Raw genomic sequence first — 27,683 nt, forward strand, 5'->3', positions numbered from 1 at the left:
AGGACAAGTTTTACTTCACTACATTCCTTAAGAAAATGTCCTTTTTTATTTTACTCCATTTTCCCTGACACCCAAACGTACTATTTACATTTTTAATGCTTAGCACGACAGGAAAATGGTCCAATTCTCATACCTATCAAGAGAACATCCCTACTGCCTCTGATCTGGTGGACTCACTAAACACAAATGCTTGGTTAGTAAATTGAGTGTTGGAGTGTGCCCGTGCCTATCCATAAAAAATTGTGCCTTCTGATTTGCTTAATATAAGGAATTTGAAATGATTTATACATAAGTATATTTTAGCAATTAAATGTACTTTTGATACTTAAGTATATGTAAAACCAAATAATTTTACTCAAGTAGTATTTTACTTGCCTTTTTTGATTAGAAAAATGACTCATCTTTAATTTTACTGAAGTATGACAACTGGGTATTTGTTTTCCACCACTGGACAGCCCAAATGAGTAATACATAACAGAAAAATCCCCAGTAAGCAATGTATGTAAAGACTGGAAAAATATTTATTTCAATTTACTTACAGAATGAGTGACATTGCTTTCCCTCTTTTTGTTTGATTTGCTCATTCCCCCTCTCCAGAAATAGAAAATAAATATTACCCTGCCATTGTGTGTTCTCCCTGATAGATTGTCTTAGTAACAGCAAAGTCCGTCTTACACAATGTTATCTTATCTAATACCCCTTACATCCCTCTTGACAAGGATAAGGAATGGTACTTGTAACATTTCCTCATGGGGGAAAGAATGGGGGTGGGGGTGGAAATAGCTGGTTCACATAAAAAAAATACATGAAATCACATCATAGAAGTCATCATACAATCAATACAGCCGCAAATTGATAGATGTTAAAAACAGCAAATTGAACCTACTGCTACACAAGGAAAATTAGGAGCCGATTCTGGAAAAGGGGGACACAATTGGAAATTGAATGTCAATGATAAAGCTCACAATTCACGCCTTCCGTGTGCTTACAAAATATACACAAATACAAATTTAAGCGTTAGTAATCCATTTGTTAGCGCAATAAAAAGACAATGAAAAACAATCAACCTCTTTCACACCCTTTCATTGTCTTTTAAAAATGGGACAGTTCCCATGGCCACCACTCACGACATGTTAAAACAGAGTATAAAACACAAACTGAGGAGGAGGATTTCAGGTCTGAAATGAAATGTGTTCCCGGTTAACCCCGCGTTGTCCATGTAGCAGAGCTGAGCCGCTCACTGCCGTTAAATGTCCTGTTCGCTGGCTGGCTTCTCTTCCTCCTGGTTATCCTGTTTTGACACAGTACAGGTCCTTTAACGTCTTGAGTTCCTCAATGAGAGTCTTGTTTTGGTTCTCCAGCACCGCCACACGATTCTCCAGACATTTGACATATTGCTTCTTTTTCCTGCGACACTCACGGGCAGCTTCCCTGTCAGGGAGAAACACAGAAAACGGCTTTAGAGGATTACATTTAAAGAGCGACTGAACTCATTGATTCTCCATGTGTTTTTCTGTTGCGCATTAAAGAAAAACAAGATTTCAGTCTTAGTGGTGTGGTTCGATGTGGGTGTCTTATGTTGACTATATCATATCCTTGCAGTAATGTTGTTTGTTCCTAGTCGGCCACCACCCCACATGGCTTAGCAACCACGTGACGCAGCATGGCAACGTGTACGTGATTGGTCAGGGAATTCCATGCTTCGAGCATCCTGCTTTCTATATGTTGAATTTCTGAGGCTAACATTAGCTCACAAATGTGATTTAAAAACTTTATTTAACTAGGTCAGTTAAGAACAAATTCTTATTTACAATGACGGCCTACCCCGCCAAACCCAGACGACGCTGGGCCAATTTTGCACCGCCCTACGGGACTCCCAATCACAGCCGGCTGTGATGCAACCTGGATTCGAACCAGGTACTACAGTGACGTCTCCTGCACTGAGATGAAGTGTCTTAGACCACCGCACCAATCGGAAGTTTTAGTTGGGGGGAAAAAAGCCTTTTATAAAAGAACTCTCATTCTTTCAACATAGCAAAAAGACTATCAAATGCAAATGCTATCAAGTCTGAGGCGCTGTGCGCTAATGGTTACTTTGGCTGTCTATAAATACACTGCTCAAAAAAATAAAGGGAACAATGAAATATTCTTATTAAATACTTTTTTCTTTACATAGTTGAATGTGCTGACAACAAAAATCACACAAATTATCAATGGAAATCAAATTTATCAACCCATGGAGGTCTGGATTTGGAGTCACACTCAAAATTTAAGTGGAAAACCACACTACAGGCTGATCCAACTGATGTAATGTCCTCAAAATGAGGCTCAATAGTGTGTGTGGCCTCCACGTGCCTGTATGACCTCCCTACAACACCTGGGCATGCTCCTGATGAGGTGGCAGATGGTCTCCTGAGGGATCTCCTCCCAGACCTGGACTAAAGCATCCACCAACTCCTGGACAGTCTGTGGTGCAACGTGGCATTGGTGGATGGAGCGAGACATGATGTCCCAGATGTGCTCAATTGGATTCAGGTCTGGGGAACGGGCGGGCCAGTCCATAGCATCAATGCCTTCCTCTTGCAGGAACTGCTGACACACTCCAGCCACATGAGGTCTAGCATTGTCTTGCATTAGGAGGAACCCAGGGCCAACCGCACCAGCATATGGTCTCACAAGGGGTCTGAGGATCTCATCTCGGTACCTAATGGCAGTCAGGCTACCTCTGGCGAGCACATGGAGGTGTGCTGTGCGGCCCCCAAAGAAATGCCACCCCACACCATGACTGACCCACCGCCAAACCGGTCATGCTGGAGGATGTTGCAGGCAGCAGAACGTTCTCCACGGCGTCTCCAGACTCTGTCACATGTGCTCAGTGTGAACCTGCTTTCATCTGTGAAGAGCACAGGGCGCCAGTGGCGAATTTGCCAATCTTGGTGTTCTCTGGCAAATGCAAAACGTCCTGCACGGTGTTGGGCTGTAAGCACAACCCCCACCTGTGGACGTCGGGCCCTCATACCCTCCTCATGGAGTCAGTTTCTGACCGTTTGAGCAGACACATGCACATGTGGCCTGCAGGAGGTCATTTTGCAGGGCTCCTCCTGCTCCTCCTTGCACAAAGGCGGAGGTAGCGGTCCTGCTGCTGGGTTGTTGCACTCCTACGGCCTCCTCCACATCTCCTGATGTACTGGCCAGTCTCCTGGTAGCACCTCCATGCTCTGGACACTACGCTGACAGACACAGCAAACCTTCTTGCCACAGCTCGCATTGATGTGCCATCCTGGATGAGCTGCATTACCTGAGCCACTTGTGTGGGTTGTAGACTCCGTCTCATGCTACCACTAGAGTGAAAGCACCACCAGCATTCAAAAGTGACCAAAACATCAGCCAGAAAGCATAGGAACTGAGAAGTGGTCTGTGGTTATCACCTGCAGAACCACTCCTTTATTGGGGGTGTCTTGCTAATTGCCTATAATTTCCACCTGTTGTCTATTCCATTTGCACAACAGCATGTGAAATTTATTGTCAATCCGTGTTGCTTCCTAAGTGGACAGTTTGATTTCACAGAAGTGTGATTGACTTGGAGTTATATTGTGTTGTTTAAGTGTTTCCTTTATTTTTTTGAGCAGTGTAAGTGGCAGGGTAGTAGATTGAGTCTGGTGAGCGATTGGGTAGTGTGCACTACAGCACACCAGGCAGCTGTGATCCAGATTATTTGATTAATGCCAGCCGTGATTACGGTGCCAGGCAGCAGTCCTGTGTGGGCAGGTTAGAAATCAAAACCCAACCATCATGTAAGTTGAGATATCTTCAGTTACAAAAATCTCACAAAACACTTTTGGAATATACTGACTTTATGACCAAAATGATTCTACTTACACTCTAGTACATTTTCGTTCTGGAATAAATGTCGATGCCACATAGGCCTTTTTCAACCAGAGAAGTTGGTTCACACACAAACAGACAAAGGGACCAACTGTGCAACACATCCTTATACACACACACACACACACACCTGTTCTTGGCGAGGCGGATCTCTCTCTTCATGGTGGGGTCGCCACTCTTTTGTTCAGATATTCCTACAGGGGAAGTCATGACCACGGTCTGTTGCGCTGTGGGTGCCGTGCGGATCTGGTACGTCTGCATCTCTCCTCCTGCATCTGAGGGGGATGAGGCCAATTAAAACAGTAGATGAGAGCATCTCCTCTTCAAAATCTCAACACATTACAATGTGGACCACAAGCTGGGATCAGTGGATATTTTACACACCTTCAGAGAAGCTTTAGTGACAACATAAGACAATTATTGGGGGGGGGTTTAGCAGGCACTACTGGGTACTTCTCCTTGTGGTATTGTCTCAACGCTTACCGTGAGTCATGAAGCCATACTCACTCTGTACGACCACCTGGTTGCTGGGCACAAGTATCTGCTGTCCATCGGGCGTCTGAGCGTACTGTAGGATGGTGGTGCCCTGTTGTTGGCCTGAGTTGGTCATGGTGAGAGTCTGTAACCCCTGGAGACCCTCTGACCCAGGGCTGGCCAGCTGGATGGCACCATTAGGGGCGATGGTAACTACAGACAAACACACAGGAAGTTAGGGACAATGGTAACTACTAGGTATGACGGGCACCGATATATACATTTTTATAAAAGAAACTGCAACTGTGTGAAGGTTCACTTTTCTGTTCATGCCCATGGCTGCCTGAGTTGAAAGTCTGAAAAGTTGAGGGATTTGTGCATGCTTACAGTACCACACATCAGGAGCAAGTTTGCACTCCCTGTCCCCGGCGGTACGATATATTTTCACAAAACTGTAGACGCCCATTATTGATGATCCCTTACTCAACAAGTGCCTCCAATTCTAACAATATTTACCTGTATAATCTATTTATGGTGACATAATTATGCACTGGTAGGATGGTGTGTGGTTGTAGTAGGGCAACCCTTACTGTATTGGCCACTACTAGTCTGGTAGATTGTCTGGGTGTTGGGCATTGTCACAGTGGTCATGCCAGAGGAAGCAGGGTTTTCATCCTCTCCTTCATTCCGTGACGCCACCTCCTCAGCAGACAGCTCATTGAGGATCTTCCTACAGACCACCGTTAAGAAGCGGGAGATTACTCATACAATAATCCATTACCGAAATCCTTACACTAAAACACACAATGCTACAGAACCAAAGTAATGAGACAGGAAAATTAATGGACAAGTGGCTCACTAGTGTTGGAATCGGCTAAACTTTGATCATTGAGATAGGAAATGAAAGAGACTGGGTTGTCAGAAGTTAATGGTTCTCTGAAGAAAAACAATGGACATCTGTGGATTAGATGAAGGAATGTGTTGAGGTCAGGAGGTGAGGACAGATTATTTTAAGGCAGTAAAATATTTGTCCTCCTGTTACCCTCTTTATTAGTTTCCTGTGGAGCCATAAACTGTAAGGAGGAGGAGTGTCTTAAGTAGGATGTATACAACTGAAGAACGAAATGTTTTGCTGTCTGATTACAGCTGTACAGAACCTTTGGGAATGATAAAAAATGCAGAAAAATTCATCCATGCTTTTGTTACTTCTAGGTTAGACTACTGCAATGCTCTACTTTCTGGCTACCCGGATAAAGCACTAAATAAACTTCAGTTAGTGCTAAATACGACTGCTAGAATCCCAACTAGAACCAAAAATGTTGATCATATTACTCCAGTGCTAGCCTCCCTACACTGGCTTCCTGTTAAGGCAAGGGCTCATGTCAAGGTTTTACTGCTAACCTACAAAGCATTACATGGGCTTGCTCCTACCTATCTTTCCGATTTCGTCCTGCCGTACGTACGCAGGCCTCCTAATTGTCCCTAGAATTTCTAAGCAAACAGCTGGAGGCAGGGCTTTCTTCCATAGAGCTCCATTTTTATGGAATGGTCTGCCTACCCATGTGAGAGACGCAAACTCGGTCTCAACCTTTAAGTCTTTACTGAAGACACATCTCTTCAGTGGGTCCTATGATTGAGTGTAGTCTGGCCCAGGAGTGTGAAGGTGAACGGAAAGTCACTGGAGCAACGAACTGCCCTTGCTGTCTCTGCCTGGCCGGTTCCCCTCTCTCCACTGGGATTCTCTGCCTCTAACCCTATTACAGGGGCTGAGTCATTGGCTTACTGGTGCTCTTCCATGCCGTCCCTATGAGGGGTGCGTCACTTGAGTGGGTTGAGTCACTGACGTGGTCTTCCTGTCCGGGTTGGCGCCCCCCCCCCCCCCCCCCCTTGGGTTGTGCCGTGGCGGAGATCTTTGTGGGCTATACTCAGCCTTGCCTCAGAATGGTAAGTTGGTGGTTGAAGATATCCCTCTAGTGGTGTGGTGGCTGTGCTTTGGCAAAGTGGGTGGGGTTATATCCTGCCTGTTTGGCCCTGTCCGGGGGTATCATCAGATGGGGCCACAGGGTCTCCTGATCCCTCCTGTCTCAGCCTCCAGTATTTATGCTGCAGTAGTTTGTGTCGGGGGGCTAGGGTCAGCCTGTTATATCTGGATTATTTCTCCTGTCTTATCCGGTGTCCTGTGTGAATTTAAGTATGCTCTCTCTAATTCTCTCTTTCTTTATTTCTCAGAGGACCTGAGCCCTAGGACCATGCCTCAGGACTACCTGGCATAATGACCCCTCGTTGTCCCCAGTCCACCTGGCCGTGCTGCTGCTCCAGTTTCAACTATTCTGCCTGCGGCTATGGAAACCTGACCTGTTCACTGTGATTACTATTATTTGACCATGCTGGTCATTTATGAACATTTGAACATCTTGGCCATGTTCTGCTATAATCTCCACCCGGCACAGCCAGAAGAGGACTGGCCACCCCTCATAGCCTGGTTTCTTTCTAGGGAGTTTTTCCTAGCCCCCGTTCTTCTACACCTGCATTGCTTGCTGTTTGGGGTTTTAGGCTGGGTTTCTGTACAACACTTTGCTATATCAGCTGATGTAAGAAGGGCTATATAAATACATTTGATTAAATTAAACTTGGTTAAAGCTTCTCTAGTGTTAGGTTCTTATTTTTCAGAGTAAATAACTCCCGAACACTAGTAAACATTAAAATATATCATTGTAGGAGTACAGCAGTAGCTCATCCTAGGGAAATGTTTTAAAATTGGTCCTAATGGTGGCGAAGTGGGCCAACAGCTTTAACCCCGGCATAGCTGTTCAAGTCTCAAAACAAAGGGTCTGAATACTTATGTAAATAACGTTTTTTTGGGGGGGGCATAAATTGACAAAAATGACTAAAATCTGTTTTTCGCTTTGTCATTATGGAGTATTGTGTGTAGATTGATTAAATAAAAAATTCCTCAGCAATTTCAGAATAAGGCTGTAGCGTAAAAAAATATGGAAAAAAGGTCAAGGGGTCTGAATACTTTTCCAATGCACTGTACATATGTTGTCTCAACTGTATCAAAAAAGTAGTTTATTGTTGGCTACCTAGCTAGCCAATTGCATACAGGTAAAGTTACAGCCAGCTAGCTAGCTGAGCTGGCCAGTTGCATTCTGCTCTTAATGTTGATTGCTGATGTGCTAAGCCATGCATGACATAATGATAATCTTTGTCATGTTGGTCAGTTTGTCATGTTTACCTAGCTAGCTACTGAAATTAGCCACTGAGGTGCGAATGCTAAACAAACTCCATGTTAAGTGACAGGGACATGCTAAATTGGCTAGCTAGTCACAATGAAATTATGGCTAAATAGTTAGCCATCTACACTGGATTATATAACTCGGTTGTTTTTTTGCATGTTCAACTAGCTGGTAATTATCTAGTTAAACGTTTTCTAAATCCATTTAGTTATTGTGTAGTGTCTGCATTGCAATTGTATGGCTGGAAGCAGGTTGAGTGTACAGGGCATTTTAGTACAGCTGTAGCAGTCAACAGGTAAAGATATAGGAGATGAATGAATTTGTGTATTAACCTGTTTTTCTGGAATTTGTCTTTCAGCATAAACCTGCTCTCCGCCCCCAGTACAAGGAGATGAACGAGGGTGAACAACCAACATTTCAGGTATTTTGTCTTTGTACTTTGAGCTTATTGCTTGAACTTCGGGTCAAGGAATGTTATTGCTGGCGTGCAATGTCTATTTTTGTCTGCTTTCTTCCATTACAGCTTCAATTGTCTGGAGCCTGGTGTTGTTGCAGCCAAGGCACTTTCACTCAGCTGGGACCAGGTTTCAGCTGCTGTGCAACATTGATGTCCTTCCTCCCAGAGATGTGCAACCATCCCCCATGCATGTATTTTTTAGAAAATCAGGACTTTTGCACAGAAAAGGCTATGGGCATTACATGTCCTGCTCCAATGCACAGGACAGAAATATGCTATTTTCAGGTCTCTCCAAAGATGTTAGACCGGGTTCAAGTCCGGGCTCTGGCTGGGCCACTCAAGGACATTCAGAGACTTGTCATGCCTGTGTGCTTAGCGTCATTGTCCTGTTGGAAGGTGAACCTTCTACCCAGTTTCAGGTCCTGAGCGCTCTGGAGCAGGTTTACATCAAGGATCTCTGTACTTTTCTCTGTTCATCTTTGCCATGATCCGGAATAGTCTTCCAGTCCGTGCCCCTGAAAAACATCCCCACAGCATGATGCTGCCACCACTATTCTCCCATCGCCACATAGAAACTCTGGAGCTGACCAAGGCTCTTCTCCACCGATTACCGTTTAGATTTTTTTAATTCATTTGCTAAAATTTCCAAAAAACTGTTTTCGCTTTGTCATTGGGTATTGTGTGTAGATTGAGGAGGATAAATATTTATTCAATCTATTTTAGAATAAGGCTGCAAGGTAACAAAATGTGGAAAAGTAAAAGGGTCTGAATTATTTCTGAATGCACTGTATGATATACCATTTTGAAGCTCTGAGTCGGTACTTTTACCTAATGTAAAAAGTAACATTTAAAATGTTGGAACGTAACACCAAAAAGAGAAGGTGGTGGGGTCACAAATCAGGTGTTAAACTAGGTGAAAAGGTGACTTGATCACCACCAATATTCCAGTCCATCACCAGCATAGACCTCTGCAGTCTGCACACACTTCTTTCCACCACTACATGGACAGGTTAAGATGGTGTTTAATACAACAGCGCCGTGGCAGGTACCTGTAGGAGGGCCGTCTGGCCAGTATCTCTCTGGTTTTCTGGGCAGAGGCTCCACTGTCTGAGGAGTCCTGGGAATCGTCACTGTCTGAGCCCTGGCCCTGTGGAGGAGAAGGAGAGACGCCGGTACATGATGAGTTACTCATACACCATGTTTACTTAGAAGGTCCTGCACAGTCAAAAATCATTATTTGTGATATTTTGTTGAAATCAGATCATGAAAAATGAGTGTTGCTGGTACATTGATAAAGTTTGATCATAAAGTTATTGGTCAACTTCCCCATGTCAAACACTTGAATTCAGAATGCGGGATTATTTAGGGGGATTGTGATATCAAAATCTAATTTAAATACACCAATGGTAACATCTTATTCTCTTACCTAATTTAAAATTAGGACACTTAAGAGGCCTTTCTACTGACTCTGAAAAACACCAAAGGAAAGATGCCCAGGGTCCCTGCTCATCTGCATGGACATGCCTTAGGTATGCTGCAAGGAGGCATGAGGACTTCAGATGTGGCCAGGGCAATAAATACCAATGTCTGTACTGAGAGACGCCTAAGACAGCGCTACAGGGAGACAGGACAGACAACTGATAATCCTCGCAGTGGCAGACCACGTGTAACACCTGCACAGGATCGGTACATCCAAACATCACACCTGCGGGACAGTTACAGGATGGCAACAACAAGTTGCCATTCTTTTACACCAGGAACTCACAATCTCTCCATCAGTGCTCAGACTGTCCGCAATAGGCTGAGAGAGGCTGGACTTATTGGCTTGTAGGCCTGTTGACATCTGGTGAGGACCTGCCTCGCAAGGGGCAACAACGTCGCCTATGGGCACATACCCACTGTCGCTGGACCAGGCAGGACTGGAAAAAAAAAAGAGCTCTTCACTGACAAGTCGCGGTTATGTCTCACCAGGGGCGATGGTCGGATTTGTGTTTATCGTTGAAGGAATGAGCATTACACGAGGCCTGCACTCTGGAGCGGGATCGATTTGGAGGTGGAGGGTCCATCACGGTCTGGGGCGGTGTGTCACAGCATCATCAGACTGAGCTTGTTGTCATTGCAGGCAATCTCAACGCTGGGAAGACATCCTCCTCCTTCATGTGGTACCCTTCCTGCAGGCTAATCCTGACATGACCCTCCAGCATGACAATGCCACCAACCATACTGCTCGTTCTGTGCGTGTTTTCCTGCAAGATAGGAATGTCAGTGTTCTGCCATGGCCAGCGAAGAGCCCAGATCTCAATCCAATTGAGCACATCTGGGACCTGTTGGATCAGAGGGTGAGGGCTAGGGCCATTCCCCCCAGAAATATCCAGGAACTTGCAGGTGCCTTGATGGAAGAGTGGGGGAAAATCTCACAGCTAAGAACTGGCAAATCTGGTGCAGTCCATGAGGAGGAGATGCACTGCAGTACTTAACAGCTGGCCGCCACTGGACTCTGGAACAGTAGAAAAGCGTTCTCTGGAGTGATTTAATCACACTTCACCATCTGGCAGTCCATTGGACGAATCTGGGTTTGGCAGAGGCCAAGGCAACGCTACCTGCCCGAATGAATAGTGCCAACGGTAAAGTTTGGTGGAGGAATAACCAGGGAAGCAAACGAGTCACCTTTTGGCAAAATTTGATTTGTGTAGATCCGATGACAAAAGTTTGGGCGGGGGGGGGCTTTAGCTCTTTACTGGCTTTATGCGAACGAGTGATGCGCGTTTGGAGCAATACTGGCTGTATCCAAGGCTCAGCCAATCGTTCACATAACAGAATGCAGCATGCAACTGGAGAAAAAAACAATTTGCTAGTTTCAGAATCAGCTCGTGCTGAAAGAGCTAAATTTCAGTTTACCAGCTACAGCAGCGCTTCCCCTGAACGATAAGAGGCAGGCGAGAAGCCTGACCACGGAGAAGGTGATGAAGCGTACTTCATGAGCCGTAACCAAAAAAACTGGTATTTGGAAAGTTTGAGGTGAGGGAGGAAGTGTGGTGGAACAAGTATTGTTAAGCACCTTGCTACAGTAGCTGGATCAAATTCTCCGTTAGCTAACCAGAAAAATGTTGAGCAACATTAACTGATCAAATAATTGAGTTTATGCTGTGAAAATTAGCTGGCTAATAACATTACAACATCAGATGAGCTAACGTTAGTAACTAGACCATAACTAACCATTTGCATTAACTGGTATACGACTCCTTGCCGTTCCTTAAGTTACTTGCTTACCGGACCCTGGCAATCTGTGTAAAATGTTAGTACTCTAGTTAGTTTGTTAGATGAACTAATATTTCCCCTTTCCTTAAAAAAGGGGTATGACAAGTCTACTCTCTGCCTGAAAGAGATCAATGCCAACAAAGGGTATCATGCTCTGGTGTCACATTGTAGAATCGATGTCCACAGGCAGAAAGTGCACAACCTAATAATGTTCAGTGTAGCCCAAATACGTTGTTTTTGTTGTGTTGATTTTGACTAACACGTGAGTAAGGGGGGAGGATTATCCTTTTTTATTTTAATTTTTACTCTGTGAACATTATTTTTGCACAAGGCTACATGTTGATTGACGTTGAATTTTTTTATTTAACTATGTAGGTCATTTGAGAACAAGTTGTCATTTACAACTGCAAATTGGCCAAGATAAAGCAAAGCGGCAAAAATGACAGCGTTACACATGGGATAAACAAACGTACAGTCAATAACACAAAACAAATCTGTATACAGTGTGTGCAAATGAAGGTGGTAAGGTAATAAATAGGCCAAGTGGTAAAGTAATTACAAGTTACACAGGAGTGATATGTGCAGATGAGGAAGTGCAAGTAGAAATACTTGTGAGCAGAAAAACGAGGATGAGGTAAGTAGTTGGTTGGATAGGCTATTTACAGATGGGCTGTGTACAGCTGCAGCGATTGGTAAGCTGCTCTGACAGCTGACGCTTAAAGTTAGTGAGATAAGTCTCCAACTTCAGTGATTTTTGCAATTTGTTCCAGTCATTGGCTGCAGAGAACTAGATGCGAAAGGCGGCTAAAGGTGTTGGCTTTGGGGATGACCAGTGAAATATACCTGCATGCTACGGGCGGGTATTGCTATGGTGACCCGTGAGCTGAGATAAGGCGGCGCTCTACCTAGCAAAGACTTATAGATGACCTGGAGCCAGTGGGTATGGCCAGCCAACGAGAGCATACAGGTCGCAGTGGTGGGTAGTATATGGGACTTGTGACAAAACGGATGGCACTGTGATAGCAAATTGGATGCAGAGTGTTGAGTAGAGTGTTGGAAGCTAATTTGAAAATTACATCACCAACGTCAAGGATCAGTAGGATAGTCAGTTTTACAATGAGGGTAAGTTTGGCAGCATGAGTGAAGGCGTCTTTGTTGCGAAATAGGAAGCCGATTCTAGATACAACTTTGGATTGGAGATGCTTAATGTGAGTCTGGAAGGAGAGTTTACAGTCTAGCCATACACCTAGGTATTTATAGTTGTCCACATATTCTAAGTCGGAACCGTCCAGAGTAGTGATGCTTGGCGGGAGGGCAGCGATCGGTTGAAGAGCATGCATTTCATTTTACTAGCATTTAAGAGCAGTTGGATGCCGCAGAAGGAGTGTTATGGCATTGAAGCATGTTTGGAGGTTTGTTAACACAGTGTCCAAAGAAGGGCCAGATGTATACAGAATGGTGTCGTCTGCGTAGAGGTGGAGCAAAGAATGACCCGCAGCAAGAGCGACATCAATATATACTGAGAAAAGAGTCGGCTTGAGAATTGAACCCTGTAGCACCCCCATAGAGACTGCCAGAGGTCTGGACAACAGGTCCTCCGATTTGACACACTGAACTCTATCAGAGAAGTAGTTAGTGAACCAGGCGAGGTAGTCAGAGAAACCAAGGCTGTTGAGTCTGGCGATAAGAATACGGTGATTGACAGAGTTGAAAGCCTTGGCCAGGTTGATGATGAAGACGGCTGCACAGTACTGTCTTTTATCATCTCCTATAGTGGCCACTATAATATAGTAAAAATATAAAGCACGTCTCATTAAGATGTTTTTTTTTCACAAGTGCAATACTTAGATATAGGCTGTGTGTGGTCACAAGCATTCTATTATAAAGGCTGTCATGGCAAACTGCAATATTAGTGTATTGTTTTTCCCAAGACTTGAGTGTCATTTGCAGTGAAGTCTAGGCAACAAATAAATCACATTTATTTTGTATAGCCCTTCGTACATCAGCTGATATCTCAAAGTGCTGTACAGAAACCTAGCCTAAAACCCCAAACAGCAAGCAATGCAGGTGTAGAAGCAGTGGCTAGGAAAAACTCCCTAGAAAAGCCAAAACCTAGGAAGAAACCTAGAGAGGAACCAGGCTATGAGGGGTGGCCAGTCCTCTTCTGGCTGTGCCGGGTGGAGATAACAGAACATGTTCAAATGTTCATAAATGACCAGCATGGTCAAATACGAATAATCACAGTAGTTGTCGAGGGTGCAGCAAGTCAGCACCTCAGGAGTACATAACGACAACACGCGTTTCCTTGCAGGTAACCATAGTTGACAGAGGAAGAACAATGATTCCAAGCACAACGGCCTCGTCTCCATCAACACTTATACCTAAACGAGAGAATCACTGACATGATGTCAGATGGTCCTTTTGTGGCAGGGCTGAAATGCAGTGGAAATATTTTGGGTGGGATTCAGTTCATTTGCATGGCAAAGAGGGACTTTGCAATTCATCTGATCACTCTTCATAACATTCTGGAGTATATGAAAATTGCCATCATAAAAACTGAGGCAGCAGACTTTGAAAATTACAATTTGTGTCATTCTCAACTTTTGGCCACGACTGTACACACACACAGCTGAAGTCGGAACTTTATATACACCTTAGCCAAATACATTTAAACTCAGTTGTTTCACACAATTCCTGACATTTTAGTAAAAATTCCCTGCCGTAGGTCAGTTAGGGTCACCACTTTATTTTAAGAATGTGAAATGTCAGAATAATAGTAGAGAGAATTATTTATTTAAACTTGTATTTCTTTCATCACATTCCCAGTGGATCAGAAGTTTACATACACTCAATTAGTACTTGTTAGCATTGCCCTTAAATTGTTTAACTTGGGTCAAATGTTTTGGGTAGCCTTCCACAAGATTCCCACAATAAGTTGTGAATTTTGGCCCATTCCTCCTGACAGAGCTGGAATAACGGAGTCAGGTTTGTAGGCCTCCTTACTGGCACACACCTTTTCAGTTGTGCCAAAACATTTTCTATAGGATTGAGGTCAGGGCTTTGTGATGGCCACTCCAATACCTTGACTTGGTTGTCCTTAAGCCGTTTTGCCACTACTTTGGAAGTATGCTTGGGGTCATTGTCCATTTGGGAGACCCATTTGCAACCAATCTTTAACTTCCTGACTGATGTCTTAAGACGTTGCTTCAATATATCCACATATTTTCCCTTCGTTATGATGCCATCTATTTTGCGAAGAGTACCAGTCCCTCCTGCAGCAAAGCACCCCCACAACATGATGCTGCCACCCCCGTGCTTCATGGTTGGGATGGTGTTCTTCTGCTTGCAAGCCTCCCCATTTTTCCTCCAAACATAACGATGGTCATTATGACCAAAAGGTTCTATTTTTGTTTCATCAGACCAGAGGACATTTCTCCAAAAAGTATGAGTTTTGTCCCCATGTGCAGTTGCAAACTGTAGTCTGGCTTTTTTATGGCGGTTTTGGAGCAGTGGCTTCTTCCTTGCTGAGCGGCCTTTCAGGTTATGTCGATATAGGACTCGTTTTACTGTGGATATAGATACTTTTGTACCAGTTTCCTCCAGCATCTTCACATTGTCCTTTGTTGTTCTTCTGGGATTGATTTTCACTTTTCGCACCAAAGTACATTCATCTCTAGCAGACCGAACGCGTCTCCTTCCTGAGCGGTATGACAGCTGGTCCCAAGGTGTTTATACTTGCATACTATTGTTGTTACAGATGAACGTGGTACCTTCAGGTGTTTGGAAATTGCTCTCAAGGATGAACCAGACTTGTGGAGGTCTACACATTTTGTTTTTGAGGTACTGGCTGATTTCTTTTGATTTTCTCATGATGTCAAGCAAAGAGGCACTGAGTTTGAAGGAAGGCCTTGAAATACATCCACAGGTACACCTCCTCTAGCATTTTTATCAGGATCTTTTTTTTTTACATGGGAATCAGAATCACTGTCCAGGACCCTGACTTAAATTAGAATGTGGTGGTTCTAGAGTGTACAATATAGAGATATCTGCCCAATCAATCACACATTTACCCCAGTAATACCATTTGGCAAGATAACATAAGCTAAAGGCTAACAACAATTAAAGTATGCTAGAAGAACAGGGGACACCTCCATGTCCTCCGGAGGCACTGTAGTCCAGAGGCAGTATTCATAAAGCATCCCAGAGTAGGGTTGCAGATCTAGGATTAAAATCAAATTATTGGTCAAATACACATATTTAGCAGATCTTGTGGATGTAGCAAAATACTTGTGTACGTAATCTTATTCATTATGATCTTTATGGTAAAACTGATCCTAAATCAGCAGCACTCCTACTCTGAGATGCTTTGTGAATACGGGCTCGGGCCTAGTTCCTAGTTGTAGAGGAGCACCTCTTACCTGAACAGTCTGCAACTGTGGGGACTGGATGACAGACGACTGGGCCGACTGGATCACCCCCTGCACCTGGAACTGACCCCCAGGTAGCTGGACCACAGTCACAGGAGAGCCCCCCAGAGACATCTGCAAACACAGTCAGATTAGACGATGACACAGGAGTGAATATTCAATCCTGTACTGTCCCATCCTTTGGATTCGGTTTGCTGTCCTATTAAAGCTACTCAGCCAGGTGACGCTACTGCTGTTTGCATCTGCAGGTAAATTTCCACAACTACTAAGAGCTTTGAAGTGCGAGGCTCCCCTTCCCCTCTGTTGTTGTAGTATTGTAAAGCGCACCAGTGCACATACCCTGTGTGACTATGTGAGAGCGAAGCCATTCTGCTTTCGCTGAGACTACCTTTAGAGTCTGATGCAGCAACGAACACTAAAACAGCGGTGTCTGGGAATTGCCAGGGTCCTCACGATACTTAGCTGCCGATACAATATGTATTGCGATTCTATATGTATCCAGGGGTCACGTTAAGGCAGGAAACAGAGCAACAATGTTTTGTACAGTGGTTCCTCCTCTAAAAGTTGCATCATACTGCAGCACACCTTGTGGGCTGTTGCAGCATTCTGTGGCACGTTATATAATTGTCAGCCATTTTTCTGATAGTGCTAGTTTGACCACCAGAGGGTATCTTTGAGAAGCATTTGATAGTCTTCCATATTGGCATTACATGTTTTGTAATAACATAGTATATGGGATTAATTAAGACATTTGGCTCAATTAATATTATGGTGTTTTTATTCCGAGAAAAAAGAGAAAAAAAGCCTCAGGGTTTCCGTTAAGATGGAATGGAACATATGGCGCTGTACTACCTGACGACCTGACGATCAGGAGTAGGCTACAGTATAAGAGGACTAAATTGTTTGCCTTCATTAGACAACTTGCTCCAATGTCTGTAAATCAGGGATATTTATTCCCATAGTAAATCGTTATGGATTGATAACTAAATCAACATCTGCATTTTGAAATAGTATTTTTTTAGCATTATTTTATTAACGAAAGCATAAAGATGCTGATGAAGAAATACAGTATATGCTTTTAAATGTGGATAATTTATATACTGTATTTCTTCATCAGCATCTTTATGCTTTCGTTAATAAAATAATGCTAAAAATACTCTTTCAAAAATGCATATGTTGATTTAGTTATTATTGTATTTACTTGTCAGACTGCACAATAACCTAAAACAAATGCAGGTGGTTTTTGTGCAGTCTGACAAGTAAAAAACATAGCCTACAATACATACTGTAATAAAAATGGGAAAGTGCCAAATTCCTTACATAAGGGAGAGCAGGCCATGTCTGTACTATTCCCTGATGGGGAGGAAGGAGTAGGCTGTCCTTGTAAATAAGAATTTGTTCTTAACTGATTACATGTGGTTTTCACTATTATTCTACAATGTAGAAAATAGTAAAAATAAAGCAAAATCCTGGAATGAGTAGGTATGTCCAAACTTTTGACTAGTACTTGCTTAGTTAATATGATCGTGTTTCTATTCCATTAGGATGGAACGGAAAATATGGCGCTGTACAGCGTGACGGTCGGCAGTAAAGTACTTGGCTATTTAGCTAAAGAATCCCTGTGTCGTCCGGGTAGGGCATGCGGGAGATGGGGGTTCAATTCCCCGACGGGGAGGAAGGAGTAGACTGTCCTTGTAAGTAAGAATTTGTTCTTAACCTCTTGCGCTGAGCCATGCCGGATCCGGTAGCGTAATGATAGCCTCAAGCTCAATACCATAACGCAACGTTAACTATTCATGAAAATCACAAATGAAATGAAATTAATATACTAACTCTCAAGCTTAGCCTTTTGTTAACAACACTGTCATCTCAGATTTTCAAAAATATGCTTCTCAAGCATAGCAAACTAGCATTTGTGTAACAGTACTGATAACTAGCGTAGCATTTAGCATTAGCATCAGCAGGAAACATTTTCACAAAAACCAGCAAAAACATTCAAATAAATATTTTACCTTTGAAGAACTTCGGATGTTTTCAATGAGGAGACTCAGTTAGATAGCAAATGCTCAGTTTTTTCCAAAAATATTATTTGTGTATTAGAAATAGCTCCGTTTTGTACATCACATTTGGCTACAAAAAAAACCCGAAAATTCAGTCCTCAAAACGTGAACTTTTTTCCAAATTAACTCCATAATATCGACTGAAAACATGGCAAACGTGGTTTAGAATCAATCCTCAAGGTGTTTTTCACATATCTCTTCGATATATCGTTCGTGGAAGCATGGTTTCTCCTCTCAATCAAATGGAAAAATACTTGCACCTGGCTTTGTGCACCAATTTCGACGCAGGACACCAGGCGGACACTTGGAAAATGTAGTCTCTTATGGTCAATCTTCCAATGATATGCCTACAAATACGTCACAATGCTGCCGACATCTTGGAGAAACGGCAGAAGGTCTAAGCTTATTCCTGTCGCATTCACAGCCATATAAGGAGACATTAGAAAACAGAGCTTCAGAAATTCTGCTCATTTCCTGTTTGACGTTTCATCTTGGTTTCGCCTGTAGAATGAGTTCTGGGGCACTTACAGACAATATCTTTGCAGATTCTGAAACTTCAGAGTGTTTTCTTTCAAAAACTGTCAAGAATATGCATAGTCGAGCATCTTTGTGACAAAATATCGCGCTTAAAACGGGAACGTTTTTTATCCAAAAATGAAATAGCGCCCCTAGAGATCCAACAGGTTTTTTTTACAATGACGTGACTCTCCGCCAATAATTACATTTAGAGGATGGGGGATTCTAAATTAATATCTAATATCTAATATCTTTTTTTTTTTTTTTTTTTTTTAAAGAAACAATATTTTGGGAGATTTTGTTTTCATTGAGCGAGAAAAAGGCAATTCTTGAACATGGGGTGAGACACATTAATTTGTAAATAAAGCCAGTTTGTTATTTAGAATGACTTATTCCTGGAGAAACCTAACTTGATTATTTAGCAGACGTCACTTGCTTATATTCAGTCAACATACAGTGCCTTGCGAAAGTATTCGGCCCCCTTGAACTTTGCAACCTTTTGCCACATTTCAGTCGTCAAACATAAAGATATAAAACTGTATTTTTTTTGTGAAGAATCAACAACAAGTGGGACACAATCATGAAGTGGAACGACATTTATTGGATATTTCAGCCCCTTTACTTTCAGTGCAGCAAACTCTCTCCAGAAGTTCAGTGAGGATCTCTGAATGATCCAATGTTGACCTAAATGACTAATGATGATAAATACAATCCACCTGTGTGTAATCAAGTCTCCGTATAAATGCACCTGCACTGTGATAGTCTCAGAGGTCCGTTAAAGGCGCAGAGAGCATCATGAAGAACAAGGAACACACCAGGCAGGTCCGAGATACTGTTGTGAAGAAGTTTAAAGCCGGATTTGGATACAAAAAGATTTCCCAAGCTTTAAACATCCCAAGGAGCACTGTGCAAGCGATAATATTGAAATGGAAGGAGTATCAGACCACTGCAAATCTACCAAGACCTGGCCGTCCCTCTAAACTTTCAGCTCATACAAGGAGAAGACTGATCAGAGATGCAGCCAAGAGGCCCATGATCACTCTGGATGAACTGCAGAGATCTACAGCTGAGGTGGGAGACTCTGTCCATAGGACAGCAATCAGTCGTATATTGCACAAATCTGGCCTTTATGGAAGAGTGGCAAGAAGAAAGACATTTCTTAAAGATATCCATAAAAAGTGTAGTTTAAAGTTTGCCACAAGCCACCTGGGAGACACACCAAACATGGGGAAGAAGGTGCTCTGGTCAGATGAAACCAAAATGGAACTTTTTGGCAACAATGCAAAACGTTATGTTTGGCGTAAAAGCAACACAGCTGAACACACCATCCCCACTGTCAAACATGGTGGTGGCAGCATCATGGTTTGGGCCTGCTTTTCTTCAGCAGGGACAGGGAAGATGGTTAAAATTGATGGGAAGATGGATGGAGCCAAATAGAGGACCATTCTGGAAGAAAACCTGATGGAGTCTGCAAAAGACCTGAGACTGGGACGGAGATTTGTCTTCCAACAAGACAATGATCCAAAACATAAAGCAAAATCTACAATGGAATGGTTCAAAAATAAACATATCCAGGTGTTAGAATGGCCAAGTCAAAGTCCAGACCTGAATCCAATCGAGAATCTGTGGAAAGAACTGAAAACTGCTGTTCACAAATGCTCTCCATCCAACCTCACTGAGCTCGCACTGTTTAGCAAGGAGGAATGGGAAAAAATGTCAGTCTCTCGATGTGCAAAACTGATAGACATACCCCAAGCGACTTATAGCTGTAATCGCAGCAAAAGGTGGCGCTACAAAGTATTAACTTAAGGGGGCTGAATAATTTTGCACGCCCAATTTTTCAGTTTTTGATTTGTTAAAAAAGTTTGAAATATCCAATAAATGTCGTTCCACTTCATGATTGTGTCCCAATTGTTGTTGATTCTTCACAAAAAAATACAGTTTTATATCTTCATGTTTGAAGCCTGAAATGTGGCAAAAGGTCGCAACGTTCAAGGGGGCCGAATACTTTTGCAAGGCACTGTATATCTTAAGAATAAAAATGAAACATTTTAATTTCTCCATGCTTGTCTCAGAGCAGTGCTGAAATAGACAACCACAGTGGGGAGGCATACAGTGGGGCAAAAAACGTATTTAGTCAGCCACCAATTGTGCAAGTTCTCCCACTTAAAAAGATGAGGCCTGTAATTTATCATACGTACACTTCAACTATGACAGACAAAATGACAAAAGAAATCCAGAAAATCACATTGTAGGATTTTTAATGAATTAGCAAATTATGGTGGAAAATGAGTATTTGGTCACCTACAAACAAGCAAGATTTCTGGCTCTCACAGACCTGTAACAACTTCTTTAAGAGGCTCCTCTGTCCACTCGTTACCTGTATTAATGGCACCTGTTTGAACGTGTTATCAGTATAAAAGACACCTGTCCACAACCTCAAACAGTCACACTCCAAACTCCACTATGACCAAGACCAAAGAGCTGTCAAAGGACACCACAAAATTGTAGACCTGCACCAGGCTGGGAAGACTGAATCTGCAATAGGTAAGCAGCTTGGTTTGAAGAAATCAACAGTGGGAGCAATTATTAGGAAATGGAAGACATATAAGACCACTGATAATCTCCCTTGATCTGGGGCTCCACGCAAGATCTCACCCCGTGGGGTCAAAATGATCACAAGAACGGTGAGCAAAAATCCCAGAACCACACGGGGGGGCCTAGTGAATGACCTGCAGAGAGCTGGGACCAAAGTAACAAAGCCTACTATCAGTAACACACTAAGCCGCCAGGGACTCAAATCCTGCAGTGCCACACGTGTCCCCCTGCTTAAGCCAGTACATGTCCAGGCCCGTCTGAAGTTTGCCAGAGAGCATTTGGATGATCCAGAAGAGGATTGGGAGAAGGTCATATGGTCAGATGAAACCAAAATATCACTTTTTGGTAAAAACTCAACTCGCCGTGTTTGGAGGACAAAGAATGCTGAGTTGCAGCCAAAGAACACCATACCTACTGTGAAGCATGGGGGTGGAAACATCATGCTTTGGGGCTGTTTTTCTGCAAAGGGACCAGGACAACTGATCCGTGTAAAGGAAAGAATGAAGGGGCCATGTATTGTGAGATTGAGTGAAAACCTCCTTCCATTAGCAAGGACATTGAAGATGAAACATGGCTGGGTCTTTCAGCATGACAATGATCCCAAACACACCGCCCGGGCAATGAAGGAGTGGCTTCGTAAGAAGCATTTCAAGGTCCTGGTGGCCTAGCCAGTCTCCAGATCTCAACCCCATAGAAAATCTTTGGAGGGAGTTGAAAGTCCGTGTTGCCCAGCAACAGCCCCAAAACATCACTGCTCTAGAGGAGATCTGCATGGAGGAATGGGCCAAAATACCAGCAACAGTGTGTGAAAACCTTGTGAAGACTTACAGAAAATATTTGACCTCTATTATATACCCTTTGTTGGCAATGACAAAGTATTTAGATAAGCTTTTGTTATTGACCAAATACTTATTTTCCACATTAATTAATACAAAAATCCTACAATGTGATTTTCTGGATTTTTTTTCTCTCATTTTGTCTGTCATAGTTGAAGTGTACCTATGATGACAATTACAGGCCTCTCATCTTAAGTGGGAGAACTTGCACAATTGGTGGCTGACTAAATACCTTTTTTGCCCCACTGTATATATAAAAAATATATATTTGAGATGATTTTGTTTTCCAAAAAATGACAATGAGCAATTGTAATCTGAACAGGCCAAAATATAGCCCTGCTAATAGCCATAATGGCGCTGTACGAAATAGTATTTTCCAGTAAGCAACAATTTGTTTACCTTCATTCGACAACTTTGTTCCAAAATGTCTAATTCAGTGATATTTATTCTCATAGTAATTCGTTATGGATCCATAACCAAATCAAACATCAGCATTTTGAAACAGTATTTATATCATTATTTTATTAACAAAAGCATAAAGATGCTGATGAAGAAATACAGTACTGTACAGTATATGCTTTTACATTTGTATAATAAAGCATTTTGAAGATAAGCCACCGGCATTTGTTTTGGGCTACTGTGCAGTCTGACAAGTAAACATAGCCTACAGTACATACTGTAGTAAACATGGGAAAGTGCCTAACTCCTTACATAAGGGAGAGCAGGCCATGTCCAGACTTTCTCGGTCTTTAGTGCTTTTTCGGGTTGCATCAGTCAAAAACAGAAACTTCTGAGACAGTATTAATGATGAACACCCGGAGGTTCACTGGTAAGCCACATTTGCCTCGGGAGCCATCCCAGTTTCTATTCTGTGCCCACTCGTGGTATCTCTTCGGTTACACATCCTTGGAATAGCTGAACAGCACAATGGTCCGGGCGGCCCTTGCTGTGCCTGTGGAGCAGTTGGTCAAGTGCTGTTGTCAGAAGAGTAATGGAAATGTCAGGGTGAACCGACGACCTTGACTGCATGTCGGAGGTGGAGTTCCAGAGCTCACAGGTGTGCCTGGCATGGATTGTGACTCCATCTCGTTCCTCGCCCTTTTCAACACGTCATTCTCCACCTGACTCTCCGCCAATGCCGCCTGACTCTCACATTACTGTTCACCAAACAATGGTTTTAGAACTCCAACCCCCCAAAAAATATCAGCAGGAACGTTGGGTTGCCGAATCACGTAACCCTCCTGTTGTTTTCATTTCATGTTAATTAATTCTGTGTTCCCGGTCCAAAATGACCACCCCATTATAACTGATTATAAACCCATAATAATCCATTTATTATCAAATAATGTTGCATTAGATCTTTTTAATCAACTGAAGTTATTGTGAACATTACAACTTCTATTTATGGTCTGTAGGCCTCATTGACCTGAGCTCATACAACTCGTTTGAGTAAAAAAAAAAAAAACTAAATGTATGGATTATTTTGATTATAACAAATACTCAGATGAAACAGTGCTATTTATCACAGACCTCTGTGTCAACGTTTAACAAGGACTCTCGCCTCACCAGTGTCATGATCAAAGATATGATACGTGCTGCCAAAGAATGAATTGTGAGCAAGGCCTCAAAAAAATTTTATATACCAGAGCTGCAAGAAAAGTTCTATATATATATATATTATTGAAACCATGTTGCGATTGTTTCTGAGAATGGAACCACACCTGTTGGCATTGAGGGAAAGATTCTATTGGAGAAAGGTTCCTGTGGGGGTTGCCATGGAAGCCAAGAAGGGGAGTGAGGTGCGTGTGCTCAAACACACATGCATGCATGTGGGGGTCTGGGAGAGGAAGTGTGTCCATCTGATGAATGGACATGTGCCTGAACTCAATTTTATACACTAATTGTAGTCTCGCCCCTTCATTTTTAATAACCGGTCATTTTTAACCCGGGAACACCACAGGTGTACAAAAGTTAAGACACCCAAAATGTTATGAAAATCTTCAGAAATGTATTTTGTGTGTTCAGATGCCCTGTGTGGACAAAGTCATGGAACCTTATGACAATCAGATTTAAATTAACTACATTTTTCAGAGAGAAAACCTGTAAAATCAGTCCAATTCAACTGGAACACAGCAGGAGGGTTAAGCAAGCAAAATTGCTTTGGTAAGAGGATGGCAATGCCGGTTTATTGTCCCAGCTTTAGATACTGTTGTATATCAAATTGTATAGGCTACCTTGCTCTCTCCTTTTTTTCCTCTGGCAACAGCCCAACTCGCACATGATGTGCACACACAGAGGCACACATGTTGATAGCTCTCTAACAACTTGAAAGTGCGCCTCGAGTTCTCATGCGATTCTCGTAAAACCATGTCTGTAGCAAATTGAGTTACAAAACCCCAATGCAAACCTATCAGTTTTAAAATAGTATAACTATTATTCACAAATGATCCATCATCTAGAGTAGTCCTTAGATGAGAAAAGTTAATTTAATGAATTATATGCTACAGAATGAGTTTCTTATTCTCAAGTAACCCATTTCAGCCCACTTGGCCTTCTTATTACCGAAACGGCTAAAAAGCTCAAATTTGGAACAAGTCTGATTTAAAATAGTATAATTTAGATGTAAATATTTTTATTTTCAGTGTTGTTTTAACCTTGCTGGAGTTAAACATTTTTTTTGCAAAGGATTTATTTGTTACTTTGAAAACTGTTGCAGTAATAAGAATTGTGGAAAAAAATCTGAAAAAAAAAAGATGTATTAAATAGATAAGTACAGATCCTAATCTCAGTGATCCATGAAGAAATCGGGAAAAATTCCATTCATTTTCAGTACATTTTTGGTAAAATGTCAGTTGTAAGAATTACCCAATTGTTTATATTTTTGTAGTGGTTGAAACAATTAAAGCTGCAATATGTAACTTTTTGGGCAACCTGACCAAATTCACATAGAAATGTGTTTTCGATCTGTCATTCTCATTGAAAGCAAGTCTAAGCGGAATATCTATTCTGTGTGTGCTATTTCTATGCATCCATTCTTAAGTTTCATTTTTGCATCTTTAATTTCAGTTTTGTGCACCAGCTTCAAACAGCTGAAAGAACAATATGTTTGGTTATAGAAAAGATACTGCACAGCTATGTAGATGGTACAATGATGCTCTACACTATATTTGCTTGTTTTGTCAAACTGAAATTAGGCAAACTATTAGAATTTTAGCTACCAGGAAATGGCAGAGTGTTTTCTGCATAGTGAGTATTTAAGCAGCGGCTCAATATAGACCAGATAAATTAATTTAAGACTTAAAGGACCTGCAGACACCTTGGTAACTATGCCTCTTCAATACCATGCTGATATTATTCACAGAATGAACCCATCTTGTTCTTTGTGACAGTAACACTACATAGCCCTCAAAGTTCTCACCTGCATAGTACATTGCCGTCAGTGATATCATTCCCATTTCTAATCCCTACTTCCATTATTAACCTCTTGATATCAGCCTGTCTGTTACCTGTTGGGCTATCTGGGAGATCTGGGAGGCTGTGATGGTGGTGGGGATGGTGACAGTCTGTGTCTCAGCGCCATTGCTGTTCTGCACCTCTTCCATTGTCACTGCGGAGGCAGATATACAGAAACATTTAAAGACCACTGGTAAACTTTCCCGATGGGACACTGGTGCGTATGGGCACTGGACAGAGCCCTCTCCGGCAAGTCTATTTTGTAAATTGAGGGATATGGTGGACAAGGACTGGACAGGCTGAGAATCTACATGGAAATAGAGTACAGTCACCTATCCCTCACAACTAAAATTTTTTTTTTTTTTAAATACGATTGACTAGCTAGTTATTCGTCATAGCTAGAATTACTATGCACATCCACCAGGATATGTGTAGCTAATGAGAGACCAAGGATATGGTCTCAGGTAGCCTAGTGTTTAGAGCGTTGGACTAGTAGCCGAAAGGTTGCAAGATCGAATCTCCAAACTGCCAAGGTAAAAAAAAATAAAAAAAATGTCGTTCTGCCCCTGAGAAGTTATTCTGTTCCTAGGCAGTCATTGAACATAAGAATTTGTTCTTAGCTGACTTGCCTAGTAAAATAAATCAATAAAAACTAAGGGCATGGTTGAAAATGATGTACTAGGTACCAGTAGCTAGCTAGTTACAAGGCTAACCTGTGGTAGCTAGCTAGCTATAAGTTTGTTAGCCAAGTGCGTTGTCTTTCTTGCTCAACATAACGTTAGCTGGTGTGGTCAACAGGCAAATTCCAATGTCGTTAGCTAGCCCGCACAATAAACCAGTTCAATGTTGTTTGCTAGCGGAGTTCTCTAGCTAGTTATTAAGCAAGGTGAGCGTTTAGCTAACGTTACGTAGGATCCTCTCATTTGAATACAAGCTAACTAGCTAGGTAAATTCGGGTGCGTTCGTAATTTCACTCTGGCCATCTACTGTGATTTCAGAACACTCGTCTGAGTGTGCCAGAGCGCAAAATAGCTGATGAATTTACGAACGCTCAACACCCCTTGAATATGGCGGGTGTGTCAGTAAACGTCCGCAAAAAAACGTAATTAAATTGTTGCCATCAGCAATTAGTCATCAACGCTCTGGATAACATGAAAACAGCCTAGTCAGCTCTGCTTGGGCGAGTGAGATGTTCTCTCATGCGTGTCTGGAAGTAACTAGCAACGTTAAGAGTGGTTACCGTTGTGAGGTCAGAACGCTCGGATCAGCCCTACTCCTCGGCCAGAGCGTCCAGTGTGCACTCTGAACGCTCCAAGAGCGAAACGCTTTTGAATTTACAAACGGACAATCTGACAACGCTCTGAATTTACGAGTGCACTCTGGCACTCAAGATTGAATTTACGAACACACCCCTAGTAACTTTTGATAGTTATCAAACGTTACTAATTTATCTATTGCTAACTAACGTTAATTGGTCAAATCAGGCAGTATAACGTCAGCCAGCTAACACTAGCTAGCTAGCTGGCTAACTAAACATTGGTGGACAAGCCAGCTAACACTAGCTAGCTGGCTAATTAAACATGGGTGGACAAGCCAGCTATTCTTAACATTTGCCTTGTAGCTAGCTAACGTTAGCTAGCGTGGCTAGTATGTGCTTTTGTTTCAATGAATGAGCGAATTTTTGTAATACACAGTCACTGGCACGCAAGTACCCGCGTCAACGGACGTCAGCGATAAGGGGAACCATGATTAGCAACTTACCTTTCGACGAGGAGAGGGAGCCGACAGGCGCCATTATATTAGCAAAGCACACCATAAAATGGCATTGTGCAGTTCAGAGCGGAACAATTATGCAGACGGTCAAATCATTGAAAAGCGGTATTACCTTTACAATCCTTCGTGGACCTCAGCGATGGCGTTGATTATCACAAAAGCGCGTATAAATCACGGGGAAACAAATAGTTGTTAGCTAGCTAATTGCTAATATGGTAAATAAAAGGGCGGCGCACAACCATAAAAAAATAAAAACGGTGTATTTGTTTTTAAAGGAAGGAGGCGGAGATGCGCGCAGCCCCGGGAAGGACATATGACGTAATTGCTTCCTTTGAGAACTGTGATTGGTGGAAAAGTGTGTATAGTAAAACTATGATGACATAAAATAGATACAATGTCGCTGGCTCTGTAAACAAATTCCACATGCACAGTTTTGTAAATAGCACTTAAAATGGCCACATCTGTAGTAAATGGCCACCTTCAGTGGACATACAACTTCCTGAAATAGCTTAGTAATACTAAGCTATAGATAGATAAGCTATAGATAAGCTTTAGGTACAGTATTTATTAGTTGTATTCTTCAAAAACAAAGGGGTATATTTCAATAGTTGAAACGATCAATAAAATGTGACAGACAGCACCTTTAACAAATCCAGTTACCCGCCCATACACATGAGTAATGTCCTTGAACTCAAGGAACTCAAAAAATT

General features: G+C 42.3%; 2 protein-coding genes across 9 annotated transcripts in view; one reads left to right on the plus strand and one right to left on the minus strand.

Moving 5' to 3' along the window:
* LOC110494251 (methyltransferase-like protein 7A) overlaps nt 1-9,107 on the plus strand; it is a 29,818-nt gene extending 20,711 nt beyond the window's left edge. Inside the window, exons 2-3 of one of the 2 annotated variants that reach the window (XM_021569178.2) lie at nt 7,954-8,016; nt 8,119-9,107. In XM_021569178.2, the coding sequence (XP_021424853.1) occupies nt 7,954-8,016; nt 8,119-8,478 (423 nt within the window). In that variant the 3' untranslated portion in view covers nt 8,479-9,107. Of the gene's footprint in view, nt 1-7,953 lie in introns of both variants that reach the window. The other variant, XM_021569177.2, reaches the window with a different exon arrangement.
* Nucleotides 384-27,254, minus strand: atf1 (activating transcription factor 1). Of its 7 annotated transcripts, none has more exons than NM_001124559.1 (8): nt 27,086-27,199; nt 25,254-25,354; nt 15,729-15,851; nt 9,102-9,199; nt 4,950-5,089; nt 4,393-4,572; nt 4,016-4,160; nt 384-1,431 (listed from the first exon to the last, which is right to left on the minus strand). In NM_001124559.1, exons 2-8 carry the CDS (start codon nt 25,347-25,349, stop codon nt 1,287-1,289), a joined length of 927 nt encoding a protein of 308 aa, NP_001118031.1. In that variant the 5' UTR covers nt 25,350-25,354; nt 27,086-27,199; the 3' UTR covers nt 384-1,286. The 7 variants fall into 7 exon arrangements, with proteins under 7 accessions (NP_001118031.1, XP_021423078.1, XP_021423076.1 ...); XM_021567403.2 differs by having other exon boundaries at nt 500-1,431; nt 4,369-4,572; nt 27,086-27,253; XM_021567401.2 differs by having other exon boundaries at nt 500-1,431; nt 26,962-27,091.
* Between the last annotated feature and the right edge of the window lie 429 nt (nt 27,255-27,683).

This window comes from Oncorhynchus mykiss, chromosome 17 (genome assembly GCF_013265735.2).
Source record: "Oncorhynchus mykiss isolate Arlee chromosome 17, USDA_OmykA_1.1, whole genome shotgun sequence".
NCBI lineage: Eukaryota > Metazoa > Chordata > Actinopteri > Salmoniformes > Salmonidae > Oncorhynchus > Oncorhynchus mykiss.

Bases quoted from the DNA above. Each gene is read 5' to 3' on its own strand.
- atf1 (XM_021567400.2), bottom strand. From the start codon at position 27,016: ATGGTGTGCTTTGCTAATATAATGGCGCCTGTCGGCTCCCTCTCCTCG. The intron at 4,573-4,949 runs GTAAGGGTTGCC...GTTTGTCTGTAG, and splicing joins GACTAGTAGTGGCCAATACA to TTACCATCGCCCCTAATGGT. The intron at 4,161-4,368 runs GTAAGCGTTGAG...CATCCCCCTCAG, and splicing joins GTATGGCTTCATGACTCACG to ATGCAGGAGGAGAGATGCAG.